The 23811-nt window shown below is 36.3% G+C and overlaps 2 protein-coding genes across 3 annotated transcripts in view; one reads left to right on the top strand and one right to left on the bottom strand.

Annotated features, from left to right (window-relative positions):
* LOC129927109 (uncharacterized) overlaps positions 1-10592 on the top strand; it is a 48242-nt gene extending 37650 nt beyond the window's left edge. The window contains exons 3-6 of the mRNA XM_056034310.1: positions 2165-2179; positions 4217-4231; positions 9273-9335; positions 10419-10592. Of these exons, the coding sequence (XP_055890285.1) occupies positions 2165-2179; positions 4217-4231; positions 9273-9335; positions 10419-10558 (233 nt within the window). The 3' untranslated portion in view covers positions 10559-10592. The remainder of the gene's footprint in view (positions 1-2164; positions 2180-4216; positions 4232-9272; positions 9336-10418) is intronic.
* LOC106067795 (uncharacterized) overlaps positions 1-23811 on the bottom strand; it is a 262134-nt gene that overhangs the window by 210603 nt on the left and 27720 nt on the right. The gene's annotated exons all lie outside the window — the stretch shown is intronic.

Genomic DNA, 23811 nt, shown 5'->3' on the forward strand with positions numbered 1-23811 from the left:
ATTTACCACATTCTGATGGCATCAACGCTGGTATCGTCAGTTAGGAGAGAAAGAGTTAACATTCTTATCAATTAACCAATCAATCAATGACGTTTCAGGCATACGTAATGCTGTTGTCAGTGTCGTCAAGAAGACTCTTCTGTAACAGTCCCAAACGAGAGCCTTTGGTACTAAATTTACCACTTTTGTGTGAGACACGATCGACTGATAAAGAAGAATCCATTCACGCTTTAAAAGTCACTACTTTGAGAAGAACTTTCACTATTCGGCAGATCTTAACGGCTGCGTAAAACCAGTCAAGCTACACATGTGTATTCAGTGTCTGATCCTCGCGTGTTTCTAATTTGTCTTTTCATTGTCGTCAATTATTCATCTGTTCTTTAACCAGTTTCCCTTGCAGTTGCAGTCTGTTCAACTTAATATAAGAGCTGCTGAACTGCAATCTCGGTGACATAATCAAAACTTGGCCATGCCGAGGGACACTTCAGGGATGACATGCCAATTAAGGCAAAACTGCTGGCAGTTGGTGCTGCCTAGAATTTACAGTCAACAGACACACCGACCAAAAAACAAACAAACCCTATGTTTGGATTCTGGGATTAAATTATTACAAAAACACGGCTTTACATTTCGTATCTTGATTCGTTAGTTTCTATAGTAACGTCTCGCTTTTCAAGCAATAGTGATTGTCTGCATCCTAAGACGGTGGCAGATTCAGTTGCAGTGTTTTGTTTGATTGACCGTAGGGAGGGAATGGCAGCCCGGATAAACTTAACAAAGAGTAGATTAAATAGTTTGTTCACAAGTTTATTTTTTTATTTCATGAAACAATAGAGCCTATATATATATATATATATATATATATATATATATATATATGTATATATGTATGTGTGTGTGTATATATAGGCTATATATATATATATTCCCGAGCCGAACATTGGCTTCAAGAATCTCACTATCCAGGCTCTCTGCAAACTGCACCACACGAAACCACCAACTTAAAGAACTTGACAACTCAGGGTTCTAAAATAACGTAAAGGCTTAATGTCCAATAATCACAGCCAATACTGTACAATTGGCAACACGTGACACAGGCTGTACAGATATTTCTTCATGAACAACCGTACCGACGTATCAACTCTTGCACTGGTCTCCCCGTCTCGTTCCGGGCTTGCACTGGGTTCAACTGTTCGAGACTGACTTCACACACTGGGCTCGTTGTGTCGGACTCGATCACAGACCAAGACGCCGTTCGTCTTGACTGTACTTGATAGTACTCCGCACTGAACCGTCGTAATGCTCCGTACAGAACCACACCACTGAACCACACTGAACTGTGCTGTAGTCGACCGGACTGTAGTGAACCGGGCTGTAGTGAACCGTCTTGACTGTGACACCTCCGCTCTTTATATATGGTCCCTGCTGGCCTTCTAGAACCGGGCAGAACGCCGCTCGACGTTTCTGGGTGGTCACCTGACTACATCCCTCATGACGCTCGTAAGCTTTACTCACAACACAGATCTTTCCCGAATTGTCTTAGCTGATCTTAGTACCTCGTCACAGTTGACCGCTCGACTAGCGCTGGAATGGGGCGATTTGCGTCGGCTGTCTACACCTCCCCCCCCCCCACACACACCTGTGTCACCGCCAGGTTTATAACACTATAGATATTGGAATACTTTTTTTCAGTGCATTTAATGTCGTATATGGATGAGGGGGTGGGGGATCCTGTTTTTTTTTTCTTTAATTTTATTCTCCGTAACAAGAAAGTTGATGCTACGACTGAGGCCACTGTTGGCAGCTTGTGTGTTAATATTAGAAGATATTACGTCATTGTTTTTTGTTTATGTTTTATGCGAAAGCGAAGAATCGGACGGAAATAAAAGTTAGTTATATATGTCTACCTTGATAAAGACAGTCTCGTTATCATTTTTAATTAGTAACGTCTACAGTAATTTATTATTAATCTGTGACAACAGAACAGCTTGCAACCCCCCCCCTCCTAAAAAAAAATCCTGCGGGACGCCCATGTGTTCAGATCTAAACGTGTTAGGCAGCAGAGAGATGAGGCGAAATTTTTTTTTCTTTCTTTAAAGTAGCCATTAAACACGGATGTAATTATATAATTAAAATTTTATCTAATTTTTTGTTTCATCAATAGGAATGGTAAATAAAGGTATGTATTTACTTAACTCAGTGTGACATGTCTTACATATATATGTCAGGGATTGTGTTAAAACCTTAGCTCGTTTTGCTCGGGCCCATGATATTCAATAGGCACCTTCGTGCTTACAATAAAAAATTGACTCGCTGTTAACAATGTAATTGTTTAATGATATGAATATATAAGTTACAATGACAAACTGATGGAGTAATATCATTGAGTTTAAAACATTCTAATATTGTGATTATGTTAATTAAACAATAATTCTGCACCTTGCTATTCTACAATGCAACACATCAGTACACACAACACTGGCCCACTGCCGATAATCCCGTAACTAACTCCCTGTAGAGACATTAGCAAAGACAAATGCAAAGGTCCAGTCTAATATGCTATGGAAGCGAAACAATTGCGAAATACAGTGATGCCTTTAATACTCGCCCTAAACAGGGGGACAGACGAAAGAAACATTAAACCAGCACCATAGCAATAAAAAAAAAACATAAGCATAAAAGCTAGGCAAGTGCGTTCAAAAATTGTACACCTAATAAACATTGGTGCTAGAATACCATGGCCTATACGCATGGACAATATATTTGTAATGGAGTCGCGGTGGTTTTGGCGCAGGGGACGTTTTTGGCGCCAGATATAATTTAACGATGATTTAATAACCGCGTACATTATATAACAATGTTTATTTCACTCTAGGATAATGTTGTATCTACTATATGAATTCTTGTATGAATTGTTTTGTTTTTTGTTTTGTTTTCTTTTTTTATAAAAGGTTTTGCTTATTTTATGAATATATAATAAGTCTGATTCCTGAATGGTAATGACATACTATCCCCTCCCCTATATATATGTGTGAGTTCTGCTAAGCGCACTGGGCGACATTCTTGATTTCCTTCCAAAAGAAATAAATAAAAAAAAATTGACATCAGTTTAATATCCGAACAAGCGAATATAGGCCTACCTTTAAAAGATATAGTTTGAGAAATTGGGTAGGAGTGATTTGGGTGTCACATCTCGCATTGACGCAGGTTAAGTCAAACAAGTGGAAACAGGACCAGCACCGAGCACTGGACGTTGGCGTCATGCGCCTGGCGATCGTTTCTTTCGGATTCGTCATATCCTGTGACACCTATCCCGCCCCTTCTCTTCTGGGTACTTTTCACTCCTTGCACATACATTTTCCTCCACCCTTATTGTGCCATAATCGGTCCGATGCTTGCCCCAATGGTTTAGTAACTGGGATTTTCATTGGGGTTCAATTAGGGATAACCCTTATTGTGCCATTATCGGTCCGATGCTGGCCCCAATGGTTTAGTAACTGAGATTTTCATTGGGGTTCAATTAGGGATAACCCTTATTGTGCCATTATCGGTCCGATGCTGGCCCCAATAGTTTAGTAACTGAGATTTTCATTGGGGTTCAATTAGGGATAACACTTGTTGTGCCATTATCGGTCCGATGCTGGCCCTAATGGTTTAGTAACTTAAATATTTTTTAGGGCTCAATTAGGGATAACCCTTATTGTGCCATTATAGGTCCGATGCTGGCCCCAATGGTTTAGTAACTGAGATTTTCATTGGGGTTCAATTAGGGATAACACTTATTGTGCCATTATTGATCCGATGCTGGCCCTAATGGTTTAGTAATGTAAATTTTATTGGGTTTCCATTAGGGATTACCATTATTATGCCATTACCATGCCAATACTGGCTCCGATGGTTCAGTCATTGAATTTTGACTTACTAACTTAATCCTGTGCACTCCCATTGGTAGCTGGTTTTCGCAGGGTGTGTCCTATCCAGCTCGTTTAGTGATGTCTTGAGCTATAGGCTCTTGTCTAAATCTCTACCACAAATAGATAGTAGTTATCTTTTCTGGCCACGTAATTCCTAATAGCTGGCGTAGGCATCTGTTAACTGGAGCTTTTCCATAAAATTTTATTAAGGCTTAATTAGGTATAATTTTTATTGTTTTTCAATGCTGTAGTTGAAACAAATTCATTACTAATTCTTTGTTTTTTTCTGCCCTTTTTTTCAGTAAGAAAATATAAAGGTATGAGATTTATAACCTTTTACGTTTCGTTATACTGATAAATTAGATCTAGCAATAGAATTATTTTGACATAATTGTTTGGAAATTATAATGAATAATTGAATCAGTGCATGATCTATATATACATCTAACTATAATGTCAACATATTTATACAATAATGGACATGTTATTTTACATTTTTGGGTTTGAACCCTAGCAAACAATACAATTTTTGAAAGTACTATATAAGACTTGCATGCTCTGATCATTCATTCTTAAATCAAACTTACATACACAAGTAACACATTTTTTTTTAAATCTTTTATTCATGCAATAATTAACCAACAAAAAAAACAAATATAACAGTACAAATAAGATGAAGACAGCATTTTCATTCTACCCATAGTATTCCATACAGGTTGACTTCAAGACTGGTGGCAATAATTCCTATTTTGACTTCCATGCAGCAGCTGGAACAAACAAACAAACAAATAAATATTATAGTCATGTAATAAAACTACTTTCAAGCTGTATTAATAATTTAAAAATCTAACAATTATACATCAGAAGACCTTACATTCATCTATGTGGACATACTATTTCATGGATATATTTTCATGATAAATGGTGCTAAAAAATTAGGTTGCTTCTAAAGCCTATTAAGTAACACAAAAATTAATGGTATTTCAAAATTTAGAGTTCAAACTTCTCCTTAAATTAAATGCTATGAATTGGTGTCAGCAAATGTGGCACTGGTATTTGACTATGCTAAAAGTGCAATGGCAGACTAGATCGAGCTAGGCTTCAATTCATTCAATATTATATTTTGTCCAATTTATTTATATTAATTTTATCACAGGCTCTTAATAATACAACTATATTCTGTTGTAATTATAGTTCAATGGTAATTTTCAAAATAAGTTGGCTGAGAAGTTATTCTAGAGTTAAGATAAACAATGATCACAGTGAAACTTAAAAAAACAAAAACTGAAGATACACAACCAGCATATTTCAAATTTAAGATAGCATTTATTTATTTACATTTAATTTATTCCATCTCATAAAAGATATTTTCTTTCAGATTGCCGATCATTAATCTAATCTAAAAACACAAGTTCATTCTTCTTACCTTCTTGAGCAGTCTTGCTTAAATGTAACTTCCCTTAAAGAAAAATGTGGCAATCTGTTAAAAAAAAAAAAAAACTAAAAAATATTGTTTAAAGAATGCAAAGAAAAATAATATTACAATAGAGGCCAAACACAAAATGTTTATGGTTTGGTTTACAAGAAGGATTGTTTCTATATAATGACATTAGGTCAAAACAATTGTATGTATTTTCATTGTATAAATGTTCGTATTAATTTTTTTTAATGCAAATTAATAATGAACTTAGATCTCAGTGAAATGACAAAAAGCTGAAGATATAGGTCTCGACCATTGTTTCATAAGATAAACATTTATTTACATATTTAAAATTTAATTAAATTAATCTCATTAAAATATTCTTTGAGAAAAGGGGGGGGGGGGCTCTGATCAGTAATCATAAAGAAAAATTTATTCTTCGTATTTTTTTGATAAGGCTTCCTCATGAAAAGATATTGAACAACATCTGTGGTGCATACATAGACCATTCTTATTATCAGATGCCCTTAAAGAAAACTGACATTCAAAAACAAATGCAGACAAAATATAATTACAACAAGTTTACAAAGACAGTTTGTGTGGAAACACAAACTCAAAATCGGCCCCCGAAGTGGTCCACCCAGGCAGGCTTCAATATTTTCAGAAAGAACATCCGGTAAAACTTTACATCGCAGGACCCTTTTGAAGAATGTTACACAGGTGGCAGCACCGCGCTGTCTATCGCTACGGTATTCAGGTCACAAGGTCACTACCGGCTAGACGGTGTCGGTAGTATCATGTAATAGTTCGTTATATAAAGTTTTATCGAACAAAAAAAAAAACAAATTAGAAAAAAAAAGATTAATTCATTCTCATTATTTATTTTTATTTTATTTTCAAATTAAATTAAACTTAATGGGCTTCCTTATAAGTACAGATATAGTAGCTAAATGGCTGCCTGGTCGTGCGGTTTGCGAGCTGGACTGTCATTCAGATTTATCGATGGTCCCGGGTTCAAACCCTGCCCGCTCCCATCCCCCGTCGTCCTGCGGGAGGTTTGGACTAGGAAGTAATTATCTTCAGCTCTGAAGGAACATCCGAATCATGTAAAACAAACAAACAAAGATGTTTATGAAGAGTAGTGTGTAGCCTAACATATGCTCGCCCCTCCTCCTTTCACATTCTGGACTTGGAACCAGACAACGGTGGAGTTACCGGCATTTTAACTAAAATGTAACTGTTTTTTTTTTAATATTTAAAGCCGGTAGAGGAGACATATGCTATACAATACAAAGGCTTATTGCTGATGATTGCTGTATTAATGTAAATGAAATAAGTTGCAGTTGCACCTAAACGGTATAAACGAATATATGTAAAAATAAAAAAGAGATGAAAGGTATAAGGCCTACACAAGAAGACGTTCAAATATAAGAACATTTGTGGTTCAGTTCAAACGTGTGGCTCTCAAGCATAAAATTTAGGAAAGTAGGCCTACACTGATGGAGTCACAGTGGAAATAAGACGCTAAAAATTTACCCCACAACTAAAAAAAAATTCCAGTTTCATTGAACAGTGGTCTTATTTCTGCCAGATCTCTACAAATGTTTTTTTTTTTTTAATTATTTCAAGTTGTGAAATCCACCGTAAAACATACAACGCTCAAATATTAATTGTATAGAAGCTTTTGTGTAAAGAAAGATACATAGATTACCATGACCATGATGTCCACTTTTGTCTTCGGGAACCGATAATAAATGAGCGCTCGGTATTAATTTGGGATAGACATAATTAGTTTCGAGCTACATCATTAGTTGTATGTATGAAGAATGATATATTTAAACTATAGCGACTACTTTTATGTCCACATAGACTTCGCAAATGTCATAATTAAATTTAATACTTATTCCAGCTACACTAGAGTGAGACTAGAAGCAACTCTAAGGCTTTTACATAAAATCATTGAAGTGAATTGATATCAACTGTATTAATAGATAATGAATGTTGAACAAACTATTTATGCCTAATAAAAAATTAACATTTGTATTAAATAACATATATCTCCCCATTTCTACACTGATTTTTTAAGTGAATTACAGCTAGGTACCTATTTATGATCAAAGAATTAAATATTTATAGAGACAAATTCAAGTGACGTAAGTTTTTTAACTTCTAATGTAATAAAGTAAGCATTAAGTGAATAGGAAACTACGAAAAAAAATAATCAGTTAGGAAAGTTATGGCACAGGATAGAAAGAACTGATGTCCTCAAGAATGAGCGTGCTGGTATGAACCTCGCCGATAGCGAAAGAAATGAAGTTGCCATAAAGAAGGGGATGCACAAAAAAGCAGCCCTGTTAGATAGCCCTAAAACAGGAGCATTCAGACATACGAACAGTGGCTAACTTTGCCGCTTCGGAATCGGCTTACTTAGTAGGATCCGATTGATTGTGGACTCAAAAAGAAACACAAACTAGTTTTTCATGTGAGTACATTATTTACATCCTTTGTCTTTCAAGACAGAAGGAGACATATTACGGTCGGCAACCTCGTCATGGTTAACAAAATGTCCATTTGTAGCGTACTCGTAATATAAAAATCCAGTTATGGATTTACGGCAGTACGTCAACCCTGTGCCTATATTTCCGCAAACATAAAAATATACAAAATACACATTTTTTGCTTGCATATTTAATAATTATAATTATTTTTAAAGTAGAAAAATAAGATTACATACTCTAAAAAAAAACGAGAGCAGAAAAAAATGTATTTCAATACGTATTTAAAAGAAACAAAACAGTTAACACACGATTAGATTTATCACGATTAGATTTATAATATTATTTTTTTAGCAAAGATACGTAGGTCTATAATTAATTAATGATATATTAATAAAAATTCCCCAATTAAAAACATAAAATACCATCTAAACATTAATAGTTATTCCAAGAATAATTTGTACAAAAAAAATCTAAATCTATATTACATAGATCTACGATTTAACGTACTAAAAGAAGAGAGAGAGAGAGAGAGAGAGAGGGCAGTGACCGGGCGCGCTCTGCGCGCGAGCAGGTGAGGTCAAGTCAGTACGTCATCATACGTGCGGATAGACAGCTGCCAAATAATTGACCTGAAAAACTAGGGTCCTGCGATGTAAAGTTTCGGGTAAAACTTTACATCGCAGGACCCTTTTGAAGGATATTACGCAGGTGGCAGCACCGCGCTGTCTATCGCTACGGTAATCAGGTCACAAGGTCACTACCAGCTAGACGGTGTCGGTAGTATCATGTAATAGTTCGTGATATAAAGTTTTACCGAACAAAAAAAAAACAAATTAGAAAAAAAAAGATTAATTCATTCTCATTATTTATTTTTTATAGCCATTTTAATATTTTTTTTGTTACATAATATAGATCCAGAGTTTTCATGTCATTAGAGAATGACTAATATCCTTCAAAAGGGTCCTGCGATGTAAAGTTTTACCTGCCACCTGCGTAATATCCTTCAAAAGGGTCCTGCGATGTAAAGTTTTACCCGAATGAAATTATATCAAAGACAAATTTATTAAAGATCTGTCAACCTTCTTTCTCCATTCTTCTCTGTCATTTGTCATTGATCGAATTTAATTCTGATGTTCTCTCTGAAAAATATTGATACCCGCCTTTTAACCTGCCTGGGCGGACCACTTCGGTGGCCGCTTTTAAGTTTGTGTTTCCACACAAACTGTCTTTGTAAACTTTTTTTTGGGTGTATTTTACCGTACTAGATTAAGATAACACGTGGGCAAGGTGGAGTGTGTGCTTATGTACTTTTAAAATATAAGTAATGAACATTATATATATATATATATATATATATATATATATATATATATATATATATATATATATATATATATATATATATTATAATAGGATCAATATCTGAATTTCTGTTCACAGGACCCGGAAAGAGGTCACTGGAAAACCTGAACGGATCCACATCAAGCCAATCAACTAAAAGAGGTTATTATTTAGTTTAAAGGTCATAAGGTCATATCCGGTTAGTTTGTATTACGAGGGATAGTAAATTACAAAGATAGAGTTTCGTTGAATCAACCCCCCCCTCCCCCCCCCCCCCCCCCCCCCCCCCCAAAAAAAAAAATAAAAAAAATTGTGTGTTTGCGAATAATTAATAAAAACAAAAAAAGCCAAAAGTCAAGACTTAGACTTAAAGCGGCTCTGAGGATATTTGAGAATTCCTCCAGACGCCAAAGATTTGGTACAGTCAAGGGACATAAATTGGAAGAAAATACAAAAAAATACTTTAAAAAAAAAAAGCATAATTAAAATGTTTGTTTAAAAATGTTTTGTTTGTAAAATGTTTTACATGTTTCGGATGTTCCTTCAGAGTTGAAGATAATTACTTACTAGTCCAAACCTCCAGCAGGACGACGGGGGATGGGAGCGGGCAGGGTTTGAACCCAGGACTATCGATAAGTCCGAACGACAGTCCAGCGCGCAAACCGCACGACCAATTTGGATCAGTCATGTAATTACATTTTGTAATAGATCTTGACTAACAATAACACATGTCTGCTATTACAAATATTTGTACCCACTGTTTTCTTCTAGATTTAAAAGGCTTATCATGGGAATATTATACATTGTAGTAGATATATACATTCGATTAGCTTAGCCATTTTCACAGCAAAATGGGGAGAATGGGGCGGGGTCAAAAAAACAAATTCTCTTTTTTTTTAAATCAGAGACCCATTAGTTATTAATAAACAATCACTCTATAGCAGGGGTTCTCAACCTGTGGATCAATTGACCATTTGCCAGAAGTCGCTTAAGACCATTGAAAATATGGATTGTTTTTACCTACTTTTCTATTGCTGTATGTGTGTGTGTCAGGGGGGGGGGGTCGCGGCAGAGTTTGGGTGGGGGGTTGTAAAAAGGGGTCGCCGAGCTTAAAAGGTTGAGAACCGCTGCTCGACAGACTTAGACTCTTAAGGAGGTATGGTCGTTTTAAAATGTATTTTTATGTTTTTCTTGAAACTATTGTTGTTGCCAATCTTAGACATAAATTTTCCTTTTTTTTTTCAGGGGTCAAAAAACGCCACTGGCGAAGAAATCCAGAAAGTTCTAGTGGTCAATCGAAGTTCGTGTCCAAAGCGTCATTCGCAGTTATTGTTTTTGGTCTTCTTGTCCAACTATTCAAGCGCAGACAACTACATTTGTATTAATTCCACTGAAAAAAGACTTTTTGTTTCATGAAAATTATTTTTTTAGAGTTTTTCTTTTTAGCGGTCCCGAAAAGAGAATAGATGATGTCAGTTTTGTGAAGTCTGTCTGTCTGTCCGTCCTTCATAAATAATACTTTTAAAAAAAAAGCGTATACAAGGTATAATTGTATCAATTAGTTAAGATCAGTAAATGTAATTAGATGATGAATACATTGATACAAATAACAGTATGTCCCTGCTATTAGATATATTTGTACCAATTGTTTTCTGTAGCACAGAGTCCTGCTTGTAACTTTCTCAATACGCTATGATCAGTTGCAAAAATGGAAAGGAACGGGGCGGGGGGCAGAAAGAAAGGAATAACTGGGTGAATTTTGCCGTAATCGCTTTTTGAAAGCATTTTTTTTAAATCCATTTTTTGTGCTAAAAGCTATTAAAATAATTTTTCGTCAAAAGACTGGAAAACTTAATTAAAAAAAGTAACAAAAATTATGGGGAATGATATGACCAAATTAATATGCGAGCATTACGATTTGCAGGATTTATACAATAAAAAAAGTGTCAGACCAAAAAATATCATAAATAAAAAAAAAGTACATAAATAGTCAGATAGTTTTAATAATAAGAGAACCAATACAAACCTAAAGAGATGTCTACAAGCGAGACATGAGAACCACGGGCATCGACCAAAGTATGTGGGAAGAGATAGCCCAAGACCGGACAGCATGGAGACAGACTGTACTTGCTGGTACGAACTTCGCCGAGTGCAAAAGAAACGAAGTTGCATCAGTCAAGAGAAAGAAGAAGAAAGCGGCCCTGTCAGCTAGCCCTAAGTCATATGCATAAACATGCACGAACTGTGGCAAACTCTGCCGCTCTAGAGTCGGCTTGATCAGTCACACCCCCCCCCCCCTTTTTGGGAAGCGTGGTCGCGAGGCTAAGTGCGCTTGAACTTGGCTTGTCTTGGATACCTAGAAGGGAGCTCGAGGTTCGACACCCGACTCGGGCAGAGTTGTGTTTACTGAGCGCCCTTAAAGGCAGCACGGAAAACCAGTGGCGTAGCTAGAGTATATGATGCCTGGTGCGGTACCTCATCTTGATGCCTCCCTCCCCCAAAAAAAAACAAAAACAAAAAACAACTAACTAATTAATAACGTTGCAAAACCTTACTTTTTTGTTCAAAATAATATGTATTCATTAATCAAATATTGTTAATTCTTTCATGACCTTTCATGACCGCAGCATTATCATAGCCTTGACCCCTGCAGTCCATTATGTTTAAGCCATCCGAACGCAATTTCTCTAGAATCATCTCAGTGATTCCAGCGGCATGCTTGTCCTTTGTGTCGATGAAGTCACCAAAAGACTCACAAACCTGCACCCCGTCATTATCCATGACAACATACCGTAAAATTTGGGAATTTTTATCCAGCTTTGAGATGTCAGGTGTACTGTATTTTATAATCAAATCTTGGACCTTGTTGTCAATATTGTTCCCTACTCTCAGGCGAACTTCAAGTTCCCTCCAAGCAAGCGATGACTGAATGTGAGCTCTGCTGGTCTCATGTTTTTCTATTTTCGGGGATAACCTCCACCACTCATTGAATCCATCTTTGGATTTAAATGAAGATTTGGTACTTGATCTTGTTGAGAAGAGTATGCAGGGGAAACAAAATAAGGATTCTTTTTTTTTTTTTGGCGAATAACACATCCACTTTCGAAGAACTTTCTCGCCGTTTGACATTTGCCGGAAAAACCAAGCCTTTGAAAGCTTTCTAGCCTTTCCTTTTGCTGATTCTTGATGTCTATACGCCTCTCTGAATTGACTGTCCATACGCTGAACTGTTTCAGATCCTTGAGTGACAAGGTGTATGCGAATATTATATGTGACATCAGGCCAATCTCCAATGTCGTTCAGTCTAGAGTTTATTATTCTGCTTTCTGTATTGTTAACACTGTCTGATGGTTCAGCTTCTTCAGTATGAATTTTTGAGGAGTGTACTAAAGACATGCTTGTGTGCTGTCCCTTAGTTTCTAGAACCTGCGGTATTGAAGTATTTTCTTCTTTTCAGGATGTCGGCCTCATCATTTTTTTCTGGATTCAATGATAACCGTCTCATCTTGCTATGTTGCTTTAAATGTTCAGTTAATTCATACCCAATAACAGCTCGCCTATAGTCGGTGGACTCTGGCAATGATGTGACTTGAAATTGTCTCGATGCTTCTTTAGACTTAAGAAATTTAAGAAACGCACCTCACTGCGGTCAAAGAAACTGCTTTATGCGGATGACATTATCCTCTGGTCAACCGACAAGAAAGTCGACCAAATACAGGCGGCATTACAAGCAAAACTCCAAACCATCTCCTCGTGTTGCGACAAATGACAGATTCAGATAAACGTTGCCAAAACGACCTGGTCCCTGTTCAGCCTAGGGATCGACATTCTTAAGGCTCCATTCGAGCTTCAACTCGGTGAGCTGCGACTCCAACGTGAAAACACGCCAAAATATCTAGGGGTAACCCTGGATAGAAAACTGTCAATGCTCCAGCACGTCCAGGAAGTCGAAAGAAAAGCCTCGGAGGAGTTAGCGTTACTAAGAAAGCTGGCCAGCACAAAGTGGGGTGCCAAAGCTTACATGCTACGCACATTGTACTTAGGGGCAGTCAGATCACAAATTGAGTACAGATATACAGTTCAAGTATATGCTAGTAAAACTGCCCTTGAATCACTCGACCGAGTACAATCACAGGCACTAAGGTTCATTTGTGGCACCTTTCGGACAAGCCCAACAAACGCTGCTGAAATCTTAACAAACGTGGCCCCTTTACATTTAAGGAGGGAGAGGGCGGTACTTACAGCCTATGAGCGCTACAAAAGGGGTGACTCTAGGCTACCCACCACAATATTAGTGCGACAGTGGAGAGAGAGGAACCGCATAAAAATGCGATCGTTCATCCACACTGCGGCCAATTTGTCAAAATCAGCTGGACTCTCCACTGACAGAATCCCAATTAGAAGACTTAGTACTTGCCCTCCGTGGAGGAGAAGCCGGCCCCACAAATAAGCATGTCCCTTATAGGGCAATAGGGAGCCACCAAGAGGTGATTAACACCTGCCATACTCCAAAACTTGGCATCAGCTACACTAAAGTCCTACCCATCAGATGCCATTTTCTGTTATACCGATGGGTCGGTAATGAGGGACCCCGATAGATCTGGGTATGGGGCCCTTATAGTCTACCCAGACCGAACAGAACCAGAGATGCCGATTTCTCCATCTGAGCTTAAAAGGGTTTTGAGGCGCCAGCCAGACTAGTCAGTCTTGAGCACTGTTCATCATTTTGTTTACGTTACAGTATTAAAATTAACTAGTTAGTTAAAAAAAAAAAACTCGTAGAAAAAAAAAAGATTAGCTTATTTTAAAATATTGACATTACAATAGAATTATTTCCAAAATTAAACTATAAAGAATCATAAAGAAATGAATAAACTAAGACAATTGTTTAGAGCTAGAGTTTAGAAATATATTTGTAAACTCAATATCTAGATTAAACCAGTGGACTAAACAATGAAGTAAAAAAAAAGGTTGGCCTATCTTCTTCTTCTTCTTCTTTACATTACAGAGCATTGATCAGTGTAGTAACAACATGTACCGTGTGTCCGAAATAAATCTAGTAGGCTAAATTAGATTCAAACTGTTCTATAGCTTACATTGTATGGAAGAAATAGTCGAGGAGATGAAACAAAATAGCGACATGACTAGTTTATAAATCGTTAGTTCATGTTTAAAATACAGTCGTTTATGTTTGTTCGTGTCCATACAATTAGTCGTTTTTACTGAAAAGCTCAGGGAAATAGGAAATTAATACACACTGGGGAATTTTGGTGCCCCTCTCCACTTGGTGCCCTGTGCGGCCCGCACCACCCGCACATTGGTAGCTACGCTACTGCGGAAAACCAACTCCTAGATACCCCCTCTCCCACCCCACTGGTCCACAAATGAGATTGGACCAAAGCGCTCTGAGCATGCTATAAGCATGAAAGTAGCGCTATATAAAAGCTCTAATAATAGTAATGTTGCAGAAGTGACCCAATAAAACCTACTCGGCCCAAAAAAGATCGCCGTGAATGGACACCTCCTTAACATGGTAGACCACTTCCATATCTAGGAAGCATAGGCTCAGTGCTTTTGGACGCTTCCAGGCTAGAGTTTGGCGGAATTAAATCGCTCCACCTGCATCCACAAAAAAATCAGTGTCTACCAAGCAGTGGTTCTCTCAATCCTTCTACATGGTAGTGACTTGGGTATTATATAAAAAGCTACTAGGACTACTTCAATGTTTCACCAAAGATTCTTGCGCTTCATTATGGACATGCGGTGGCAAGACCGCACTACAAACAGCGATGTCCTTGCGCGGCATGAAAAGTGTAGAGGGACTTCTTATGGTCTGACACTTACGCTGGGCAGGGCACGTATCCCTTATGGGGGACGAACGTATGCCAAAATCAGTTGTTGTTTTTTTTTTTTTGGTGAGCTAAAAGGTGGTCGACGTAAAAGAGGTGCCCAACGGAAACACTTTTAGGACCAGCTTAGGTGCCAACTTGCTTTAACTGAAATAGAAGGGAGTCCCTGGTTGCAGGCGGCTTCAGGACGAGACAGCTGGAGGTCACTTACAAAAGCTGCCGATACACAATTTGAGACAAGAAAATCTGCTGCCGAGGACAGACGTAAGCGGCGAAAAGAAAATCTAAATCAACCATCGGCGGAAAATGGTTATACATGTGTCGGTTGTGGTAAAGTATGTAGGTCACAGCTGGGGCTGCGTAGCCACGGGAAATGCTGCTTTCCTCATTAATCTTCGGATTTCAAAACAAGCCAAATTATCATTAGGTCATCGAGTGTCTCTGAGTTATGTGTTTTATATAATAGATATTTGGCCCTCGAGCGTATACGAAGTGAGTGTTTTATGTAATAAGTATTTGGCCCTCGACTGTCTGCGACGACCTAAACAGATGAGTCGACAAATTGCGTTTCGACTTGTGGTAGGAAGAAATGAGCTGGTCGTAGCGACCTCGAGAGGACATGATGACCCAAGCTGTACAATGATGTTCATTTGTAGATAATGCTATTCTTTATTCTCTCACACGCGGGGGATAACGTAAGCCATAAGAAAGAAAATATCTCTATTCATAAAGATAATCAGTCTTTTTAAAACATTAATAGCTTTCCATTGTACAGAACATAGAAAAATTACCTGCAGTAATGCGCAGTAGTAGACACCCAAGCTGTTTCTAAGCTTAAGTCAGTAACCAAACTCAACGTTAGTAATAGCAAAATAGAGAGAATAAGCTTACATTTAAACACTGGTTTGATATAGCCCCCACAACAAAGATTGAACTAACATTAATGATAAACTTGAAACATTAAACTTAAGATAGGTAATAAAATACTTGCATGCCTAAACAGTTAACTTATGTCTAACAGTTCCCGTTTTAGACCTAAGTCACATGTTTCTTTGGCCAACAGTTAACGAGCAAGGTATCATGTGGCCAGCGCAACGACCAAACGCTTTTTACTTTTCCCAACTTAAGTCAGTTGTCCATTAGAGTTGGGTGGACTCAGGTTGTCCCTAAAAAAAATCCCGAAATTCAAAATCTATGTCTTAACCAAGATTTGAACCCATGTCAGATTGTATTTTCTAAAGGTGTTCTTCTGTTTTTTCTAAAGGTGTTCTACATTTCTATCGGCATCTTCCATTATAACACTAATGAAATACATTACTGCTCGCTTCTCTCCATGTCAACACGAGCCATCCCTCCCTTCTATTGTTACCTGTTTACTTTTCTTTACAGTACAACATTGGGGGGGGGGGGTGTAGTCTAAATTTGAGTCTCATTTTAGACATGAATACATTCAATAATTGAAGGTCAGAAAAAGCAGTAATGAAAATTTCCCCTTTCAGACATTGCGATCTAAAGGGCAGATGATGTAAAGGTCACCTGCTTCTGTGGCCCACGGTTAACGAGGGTGTCATGTGTCCAGCACAACGACCAACCGCCTTTACGCTTCACCAACTTATGGAAGGTACCCATTAGAGCTGGACTCAGAGGCGCCCAAAGATTACAAAATTATAAATCCCAGTTTTCCCCCAGATTCGAACCCGGGACCCTCCAATTCGGAAGCCAAGCGCTGTACCACTCAGCCACTGCGCCCCAGTACACAACAGCATAACAACATAATTTGAGTTAAAATTTATTTTGATGGAAGATTTGTTTTGTTGTTAGCCTAACCTGTTGTATGAAATAAATGCTTGGACCCCGAGTGTCTCAAAGTTCAGTGTTTTGTTGTTAGCCTAACCCGTTGTATGAAATAAATGCTTGGACCCCGAGTGTCTCAAAGTTCAGTGTTTTGTTGTTAGCCTAACCTGTTGTATGAAATAAATGCTTGGACCCCGAGTGTCTCAAAGTTCAGTGTTTTGTTGTTAGCCTAACCTGTTTTATGAAATAAATGCTTGGACCCCGAGTGTCTCAAAGTTCAGTGTTTTGTTGTTAGCCTAACCTGTTGTATGAAATAAATGCTTGGACCCCGAGTGTCTCAAAGTTCAGTGTTTTGTTGTTAGCCTAACCTGTTGTATGAAATAAATGCTTGGACCCCGAGTGTCTCAAAGTTCAGTGTTTTGTTGTTAGCCTAACCTGTTTTATGAAATAAATGCTTGGACCCCGAGTGTCTCAAAGTTCAGTGTTTTGTTGTTAGCCTAACCTGTTTTATGAAATAAATGCTTGGACCCCGAGTGTCTCAAAGTTCAGTGTTTTGTTGTTAGCCTAACCTGTTTTATGAAATAAATGCTTGGACCCCGAGTGTCTCAAAGTTCAGTGTTTTGTTGTTAGCCTAACCTGTTTTATGAAATAAATGCTTGGACCCCGAGTGTCTCAAAGTTCAGTGTTTTGTTGTTAGCCTAACCTGGTTTATGAAATAAATGCTTGGACCCCGAGTGTCTCAAAGTTCAGTGTTTTGTTGTTAGCCTAACCTGTTTTATGAAATAAATGCTTGGACCCCGAGTGTCTCAAAGTTCAGTGTTTTGTTGTTAGCCTAACCTGTTGTATGAAATAAATGCTTGGACCCCGAGTGTCTCAAAGTTCAGTGTTTTGTTGTTAGCCTAACCTGTTTTATGAAATAAATGCTTGGACCCCGAGTGTCTCAAAGTTCAGTGTTTTGTTGTTAGCCTAACCTGTTTTATGAAATAAATGCTTGGACCCCGAGTGTCTCAAAGTTCAGTGTTTTGTTGTTAGCCTAACCTGGTTTATGAAATAAATGCTTGGACCCCGAGTGTCTAAGTTCAGTGTTTTGTTGTTAGCCTAACCTGTTGTATAAAATAAATGCTTAGACCCCGAGTGTCTCAAAGTTCAGTGTTTTGTTGTTAGCCTAACCTGTTATATAAAATAAATGCTTGGACCCCGAGTGTCTAAGTTCAGTGTTTTGTTGTTAGCCTAACCTTTTTTTTTTTGTTTGTTTTACAGCGCGTGCCTGTTCATGTAGCCTAATCTTCAGCTCGAATACTTCATTTGTTGATCTTTTTTTGTTGTTGTTGATAATTGACACGACAACGTGCTGGTGTTCTGTTGACAAAGACTTGACACTTGTTTTAGTTGTATTTGTAATATTTGTTGGGCGCCTCCTCGTTGTGTCTACACAAGATGTAACACTCAAATAAAACCAAACACATTTACAAAGTCGAAAGGCCAACAATATAGAGACACTAGACCACTGGAGGATCCGGGGGGGGGGGCGGTAGGGGCGAATGAAAAGGGGGGTGGACGAATTTTAGTAAAGAAATCTCAAAATTTTGTATACGAATTTATTAGATATGTTAATAATATACACTAATTATTTTTAGATTAATTCGCCCCCCCCCTCTCTAGTATGTTGGCCTATTTGGTGGGATGCGGAGGTGGCGATGGCATCAATCCCGACCCCTCCCCCTCCCACCATAAACATTCGAGAGGGGGGGATTTATTTGTAGAAATCACAACTTCATAACGAATCAATGTAATATCTATTGAATTAAAACTTGTTATTGATATTTTAACCAATTTTTATATTATGTCGTTCCCCTGTTGGCCGATTGGGTGGATGGATGGGGGAGGACGAATACATCTACAGCTCTTCCAATTTAGAACCTTTAAGTGTGGGGGGGGGGGAGTCCTACTTTTAATTAGAAATCATAGTTTATAAACAAAATTAGTTGAATTACAATATAATTTTATATTATGTCGCTACACTTCTGGTATCTTAGCCGATTCGGTGATTTTGGGGGGGGGGGGGGAGATTGCTTCTACTGCCCTCCTCACTCAAACCCTCTGTGTGTGTGTGGGGGGGGCGGTCCTATTTTTATGGAGGAATCATAGTTTGTTAACAAAATTAGTTGAATATCTATACAATATAAGCTACAAATAGATGTTTTATGCTATTTGTATATTATGTCGGACACAAACTCAAACTTTATTATAAGTAAATATAAAATGAAAAAGGGTTGTGCCAAGTGGGAGTTGTGATACATGCTATCGTCTTCCACCCATCGGACACACCAAAACTTTTTTCTTTTTGTATTTTAGTTAAGAAATTAAAAATTTAAAAAAAAAATATCACAAATATAATTTATATATGCTATATATTAAATTATTTTATGGAGGCGCCCCTACCCCCAATTATTTAATGCCAAATGCAATCATTAGCAAAAATTATAAAAAGGAGCGAGGATTATCGGTTTCACTCTACCGCCCTCTCCCCTTTCCAGATGAAAAGATGACGTTTTAAAACAGAATAGTCAAAATATGGATCACTTAAATTCTCCCTTTTCCGAAATGTTTGTTTAGAGCTTTGAATTATAGTACTGGAACAAAAAAAAAAAGGTTACAAACATGGCTATTTTGGAGGTTTGCTTTTAGAAAACAAAAAGTAGCCGTTGCACCTAAACTTTTCAAGCCGCATCGCATGGTGAAATAATATTTTTAATTTTTCTTCTAGTTTTCGAGATCTGAGTGTGACAGACGGACATTTTACACAAACATATTAGCGGCTTTTTCCCTTAGAAAACTAAGCTTATTGATGGGAAAGAATTATGCACTTACAATTATATATCTCAATAGTATAGAAGTTATTTCCCTCATTTGATATGAAACAAAATAATTAATTACAAATTAATAATTGACTTCTCGGTTAATTTTTTTATTGATTCATGTTTTGTAAGGTACATTCATAGACATATATATATAGATCTATATAGACTGGACGATAAAGTAAAAATTATTATGGGAAACATTTGGGAAAAGATAAGTTTGTATGAGTTATACAGCAGTTATGAGCAGTGTAAAATTAAAAGTATTTATAGTTTTTTTTTTTTTTCAGCCATAACCTATATAATTGATTGAACCTCTTCTGTATTATTATATCTCTAATCGTGCCTACCAAATCTATGTCAGGCGAGCATTCTGATTATCTTTTGATATAAAATGTTTTCATTTTAGCTTATTTGGATCTTCTGCTGAAAAAAAAAATCTGTTAATAGATGTATTCAGCTTTAACTTGAATTTTGCCTATGACATCACACTAAATGCAAAATCAGGCTAGTAGGCTACTAAATAAGATTATAATAACAAAATTACTAGCACACAATTATTGGATGACTGGTTCTTAGAGACAGTGGAGTTCAGTAACTAACATAAGAAGTATCATAAATAAAAAACTGTGTCAAAGAAATAATAAACTAAGCAAGAGTCTACTCCATATATTTCAAGAGATTTGTCAGCACAAAAAAAAAAGGGGGGCTTTTTTTCACCTGAGAATGCTGACCATGTCCTTCAAAGCAACTATATGGAGAACTACTAATCTGGAAACCACTGCGCAGTTCATCTCAGAAATAGGATTACTGATCTGAACCATCCAACATTTAAAATGAGAGTGAAAAAGAAAAGCACTATTTTTTAATTTGTAAAATCCTTCACATCTGCTGGCCAGACACTATTAGTAGCAGACATGGAAATGCAACGGTCCTATTCAAGTATATAAGCCTACATTACAATCTCTTTAATGTAATTGTGTAATATTTTGCCTTTACTGATTTACAGAATCTCAAGTTCTGTCTTAAAATGATTTTCTGCAAAAGATCTTATCAAATATTTTTATAGCTATAAGCAAGTGTAATACATTTTTTAGAATATAATGTTAAGAGCTCTTTTATCATGCTACTAAAAATATAAACTTTTCTCACATTGTAAATGTAAATGCTTTTCCTCCTGGATAATAAAGATTATTATTATGATTATTATGAAATAACAAGTACAGAAGCATTAATATGAAAGCTCTTTAATATCATTCAATAAATTACATAATCTACTGCTAGGAATGAAATAATAGTGCAATTGCACACAGAAAGACCTAAAATGATGTTTTATATTACAGAGTAACTGAATTCTTTACAAATAAATATAAATACAAATATATAACACAATGAATTATCATTATTACAAATTATACAAATTATTATTATAATATTACATAGCATTCTAACTAGCAGTACCTGAAAAGCTAATAAACAATTATTTATTACAAAACAATACACCTGAGCAAGATTTTTATTAGCTCACTCTCTCTCTGTCATTCCCATTCCTTTCATAAGCATAATTAAAAACTATCAGCTACTCATAATGTTGGAGTCCCTATATTGAAGTATTCTCCCATTCTAAAGAATAAGCAATTAAAAAAATATATTTTCTAAGTCTAACATAAGCTTGTCAATAAAATGTATAGTTTTTATCTAATTTGCTTTCTTGACATTAATAACTTTCAAGCCATGTAAGAATACATCTGTGGATTGTCACTAGCTTTTACCATGCTTTCATCATCTCTTTGTGGATTTCCGAATAGGCATCAATCTGGGCTAGTCAGAATAAAAAGTGCACATCATAGATCAATATTTTTTGCTAAAATAATATGTTAATGATGTACATTTCTAAGCATGCTCTATACATATACCTTTTTAATGTTTTGTAGAATGGTCAAAAAATATTACACACTTTTTTAAAATAGATAAATTAAAGACAAGTCAAATTTACTATTACACAACTTTTGTGCATAAATATAAGATAAATGGGGTAAAATCATTTGTAAAATCTTTTACATGTTTCGGATGTTCCTTCAGAGTTGAAGATAGTTTACTTCCTAGTCCAAACCTCCCGCAGGACCATGGGGGATGGGAGCGGGCAGGGTTTGAACCCTCGACAAATCCGAATGACAGTCCAGCACGCAAACCGCACGAACAGGCAGCCATCCTGCCATTTGTTTCTATGACCCAAAACTTTGAAAGTTCATGTGAACTTAACAAAAAAATATTAGTTTTTTTTTTCTCTCACTATAAAGGTACATTGGACCAGTAAGACCAATATTTTTTTTGTTTTTTTTTAGCAAGGTATGGTAATGAACTTCAGTAATGCTTTAGAGAAATATAAAAAAAAACACATCTATTTGCTCATTATGATCTAAGCCCTTTGATTCAATCAGACCTATTAGATGGGTTTCATATGACCTACAATTTTTTAAAGCCATGCTCCTATGGAAAAAGGACCTTACGTTTATCTAATTTGTTTATTGTGACACTACATATTATGTTTTCTAGTATTATACATGTACTGGTTTGTAGTTTCTTGGATAAGATTTATGTACTTGTTTGAATACAGGAGTCACATTAGGTTTGTTAGGTTTGGTACTCTACCTGGAGAAAGTGAAGTTTACAAAAGTAGCCTGAACATGATGTTAGCTTGTTGTTTGCTTCCTTAAATTATATATATCAGTGCAATGCTATAAGGTCTAGAAGCTTTATAAGGATTTATGTTAGATAATAGTTTTACATCCATTTTTGTATTATTTTTTTCATGTGTCTCCTATGCTTTCAATTTGGTTTAAATTATGTTCAGTGCATGTCATATTATTTATGAGTAGAAATTTTACCTTTTTTAGAGCTTCCTTAAGAATGTGTTCAGCATTTAGGCCATCTTCACTTGTATTTGATGTTGTAAGTTTGACAATGTCAATCTAGGAACAGAAAAAATAGTTTATTCCATAAATTTATTGATGAAGCCTAGTATAAAAATTCAAATAGTTTTTGGTATACACCTTTTAATTTAAAAAAAATATACATATATGTGTGTGTGTGTGTAACAAAACAGATAATCAAGTCTACCATTAATCTACCTGATAAGAATATCTTATTGACTACTGTCATAAAAAAAACATATAAAAAGCTAAATTCAAGTTAATTTTTTTTTCTTTTCCATTGGAGGGTTTAGAGGAGTAGTACTATATCTACGATGACCTGCGCAGTGGTTTCCAGTTATGGCAGCTCTCGACATATAATCTTGTTTTATAGGGGGGTTTGTGGCTAGTGTCTTGTTTATGCCTCTCAATAGAGTGTAAGTAGCTTTGAATGACATGGTAAGTATAAAACATTTTTAAATTTGTGCATTTACTATATTACAAGGTGCATGTCATACCTGCCATTGGCTTTAGTTATAAATCTTGATCATTAAAACTCTGTACTGTCCACTAAATCATGTACAACCTATTCATCTGGAATGTCTATTCTTTTGTTTGCTTTATTGCCTTTCTCCATTTCAACAAGATGTTCATATGTTTTGAAAATCTGTAACAGATTAAAACAAAAATATTTAAATTATATACATTCATATTTATATAATTAAATATATGGTCATGTATTATAATTGTATTACATCAGATGATACTGATAGACTGACTCAAGGACTCAAGTCTACTCTATAACTCTACTCTAGAATATTCAGAGGGAGAGATTCTAGATCATAAGATCTAGAGTCTACACATAGAGGGTTTAGATTGACTAGTCACTACTAGATCTAGAGTCTAGTCTCACTAGAATTCACTTCACTTCTCTGTTCCCTCAAGACTCTAGTACAGATTCTGAAATTTTAGCCTTGGGGTAGCCCAAACAACTTTAATGGGTATCTGACATTAGTTGGGGGTTGAAGGAAAAGTATCTAGAGAAATGGTCGTTGTGCTGGAAGGGCCAGCCTTAAATGTAATTGGAGGCCCTAGTAGAAGTGAATTTAGTTTCCCTAAAGGAAAGAAAAATAAATACAATTACAGTAATAAGGCAATTACAATTGTTCGGTTGAAATAATCAATGCTAATCAGTAATGTAATTATCTATTTAATATATTATTAT

The sequence above is a fragment of the Biomphalaria glabrata genome, chromosome 7, assembly GCF_947242115.1.
Source record: "Biomphalaria glabrata chromosome 7, xgBioGlab47.1, whole genome shotgun sequence".
NCBI lineage: Eukaryota > Metazoa > Mollusca > Gastropoda > Planorbidae > Biomphalaria > Biomphalaria glabrata.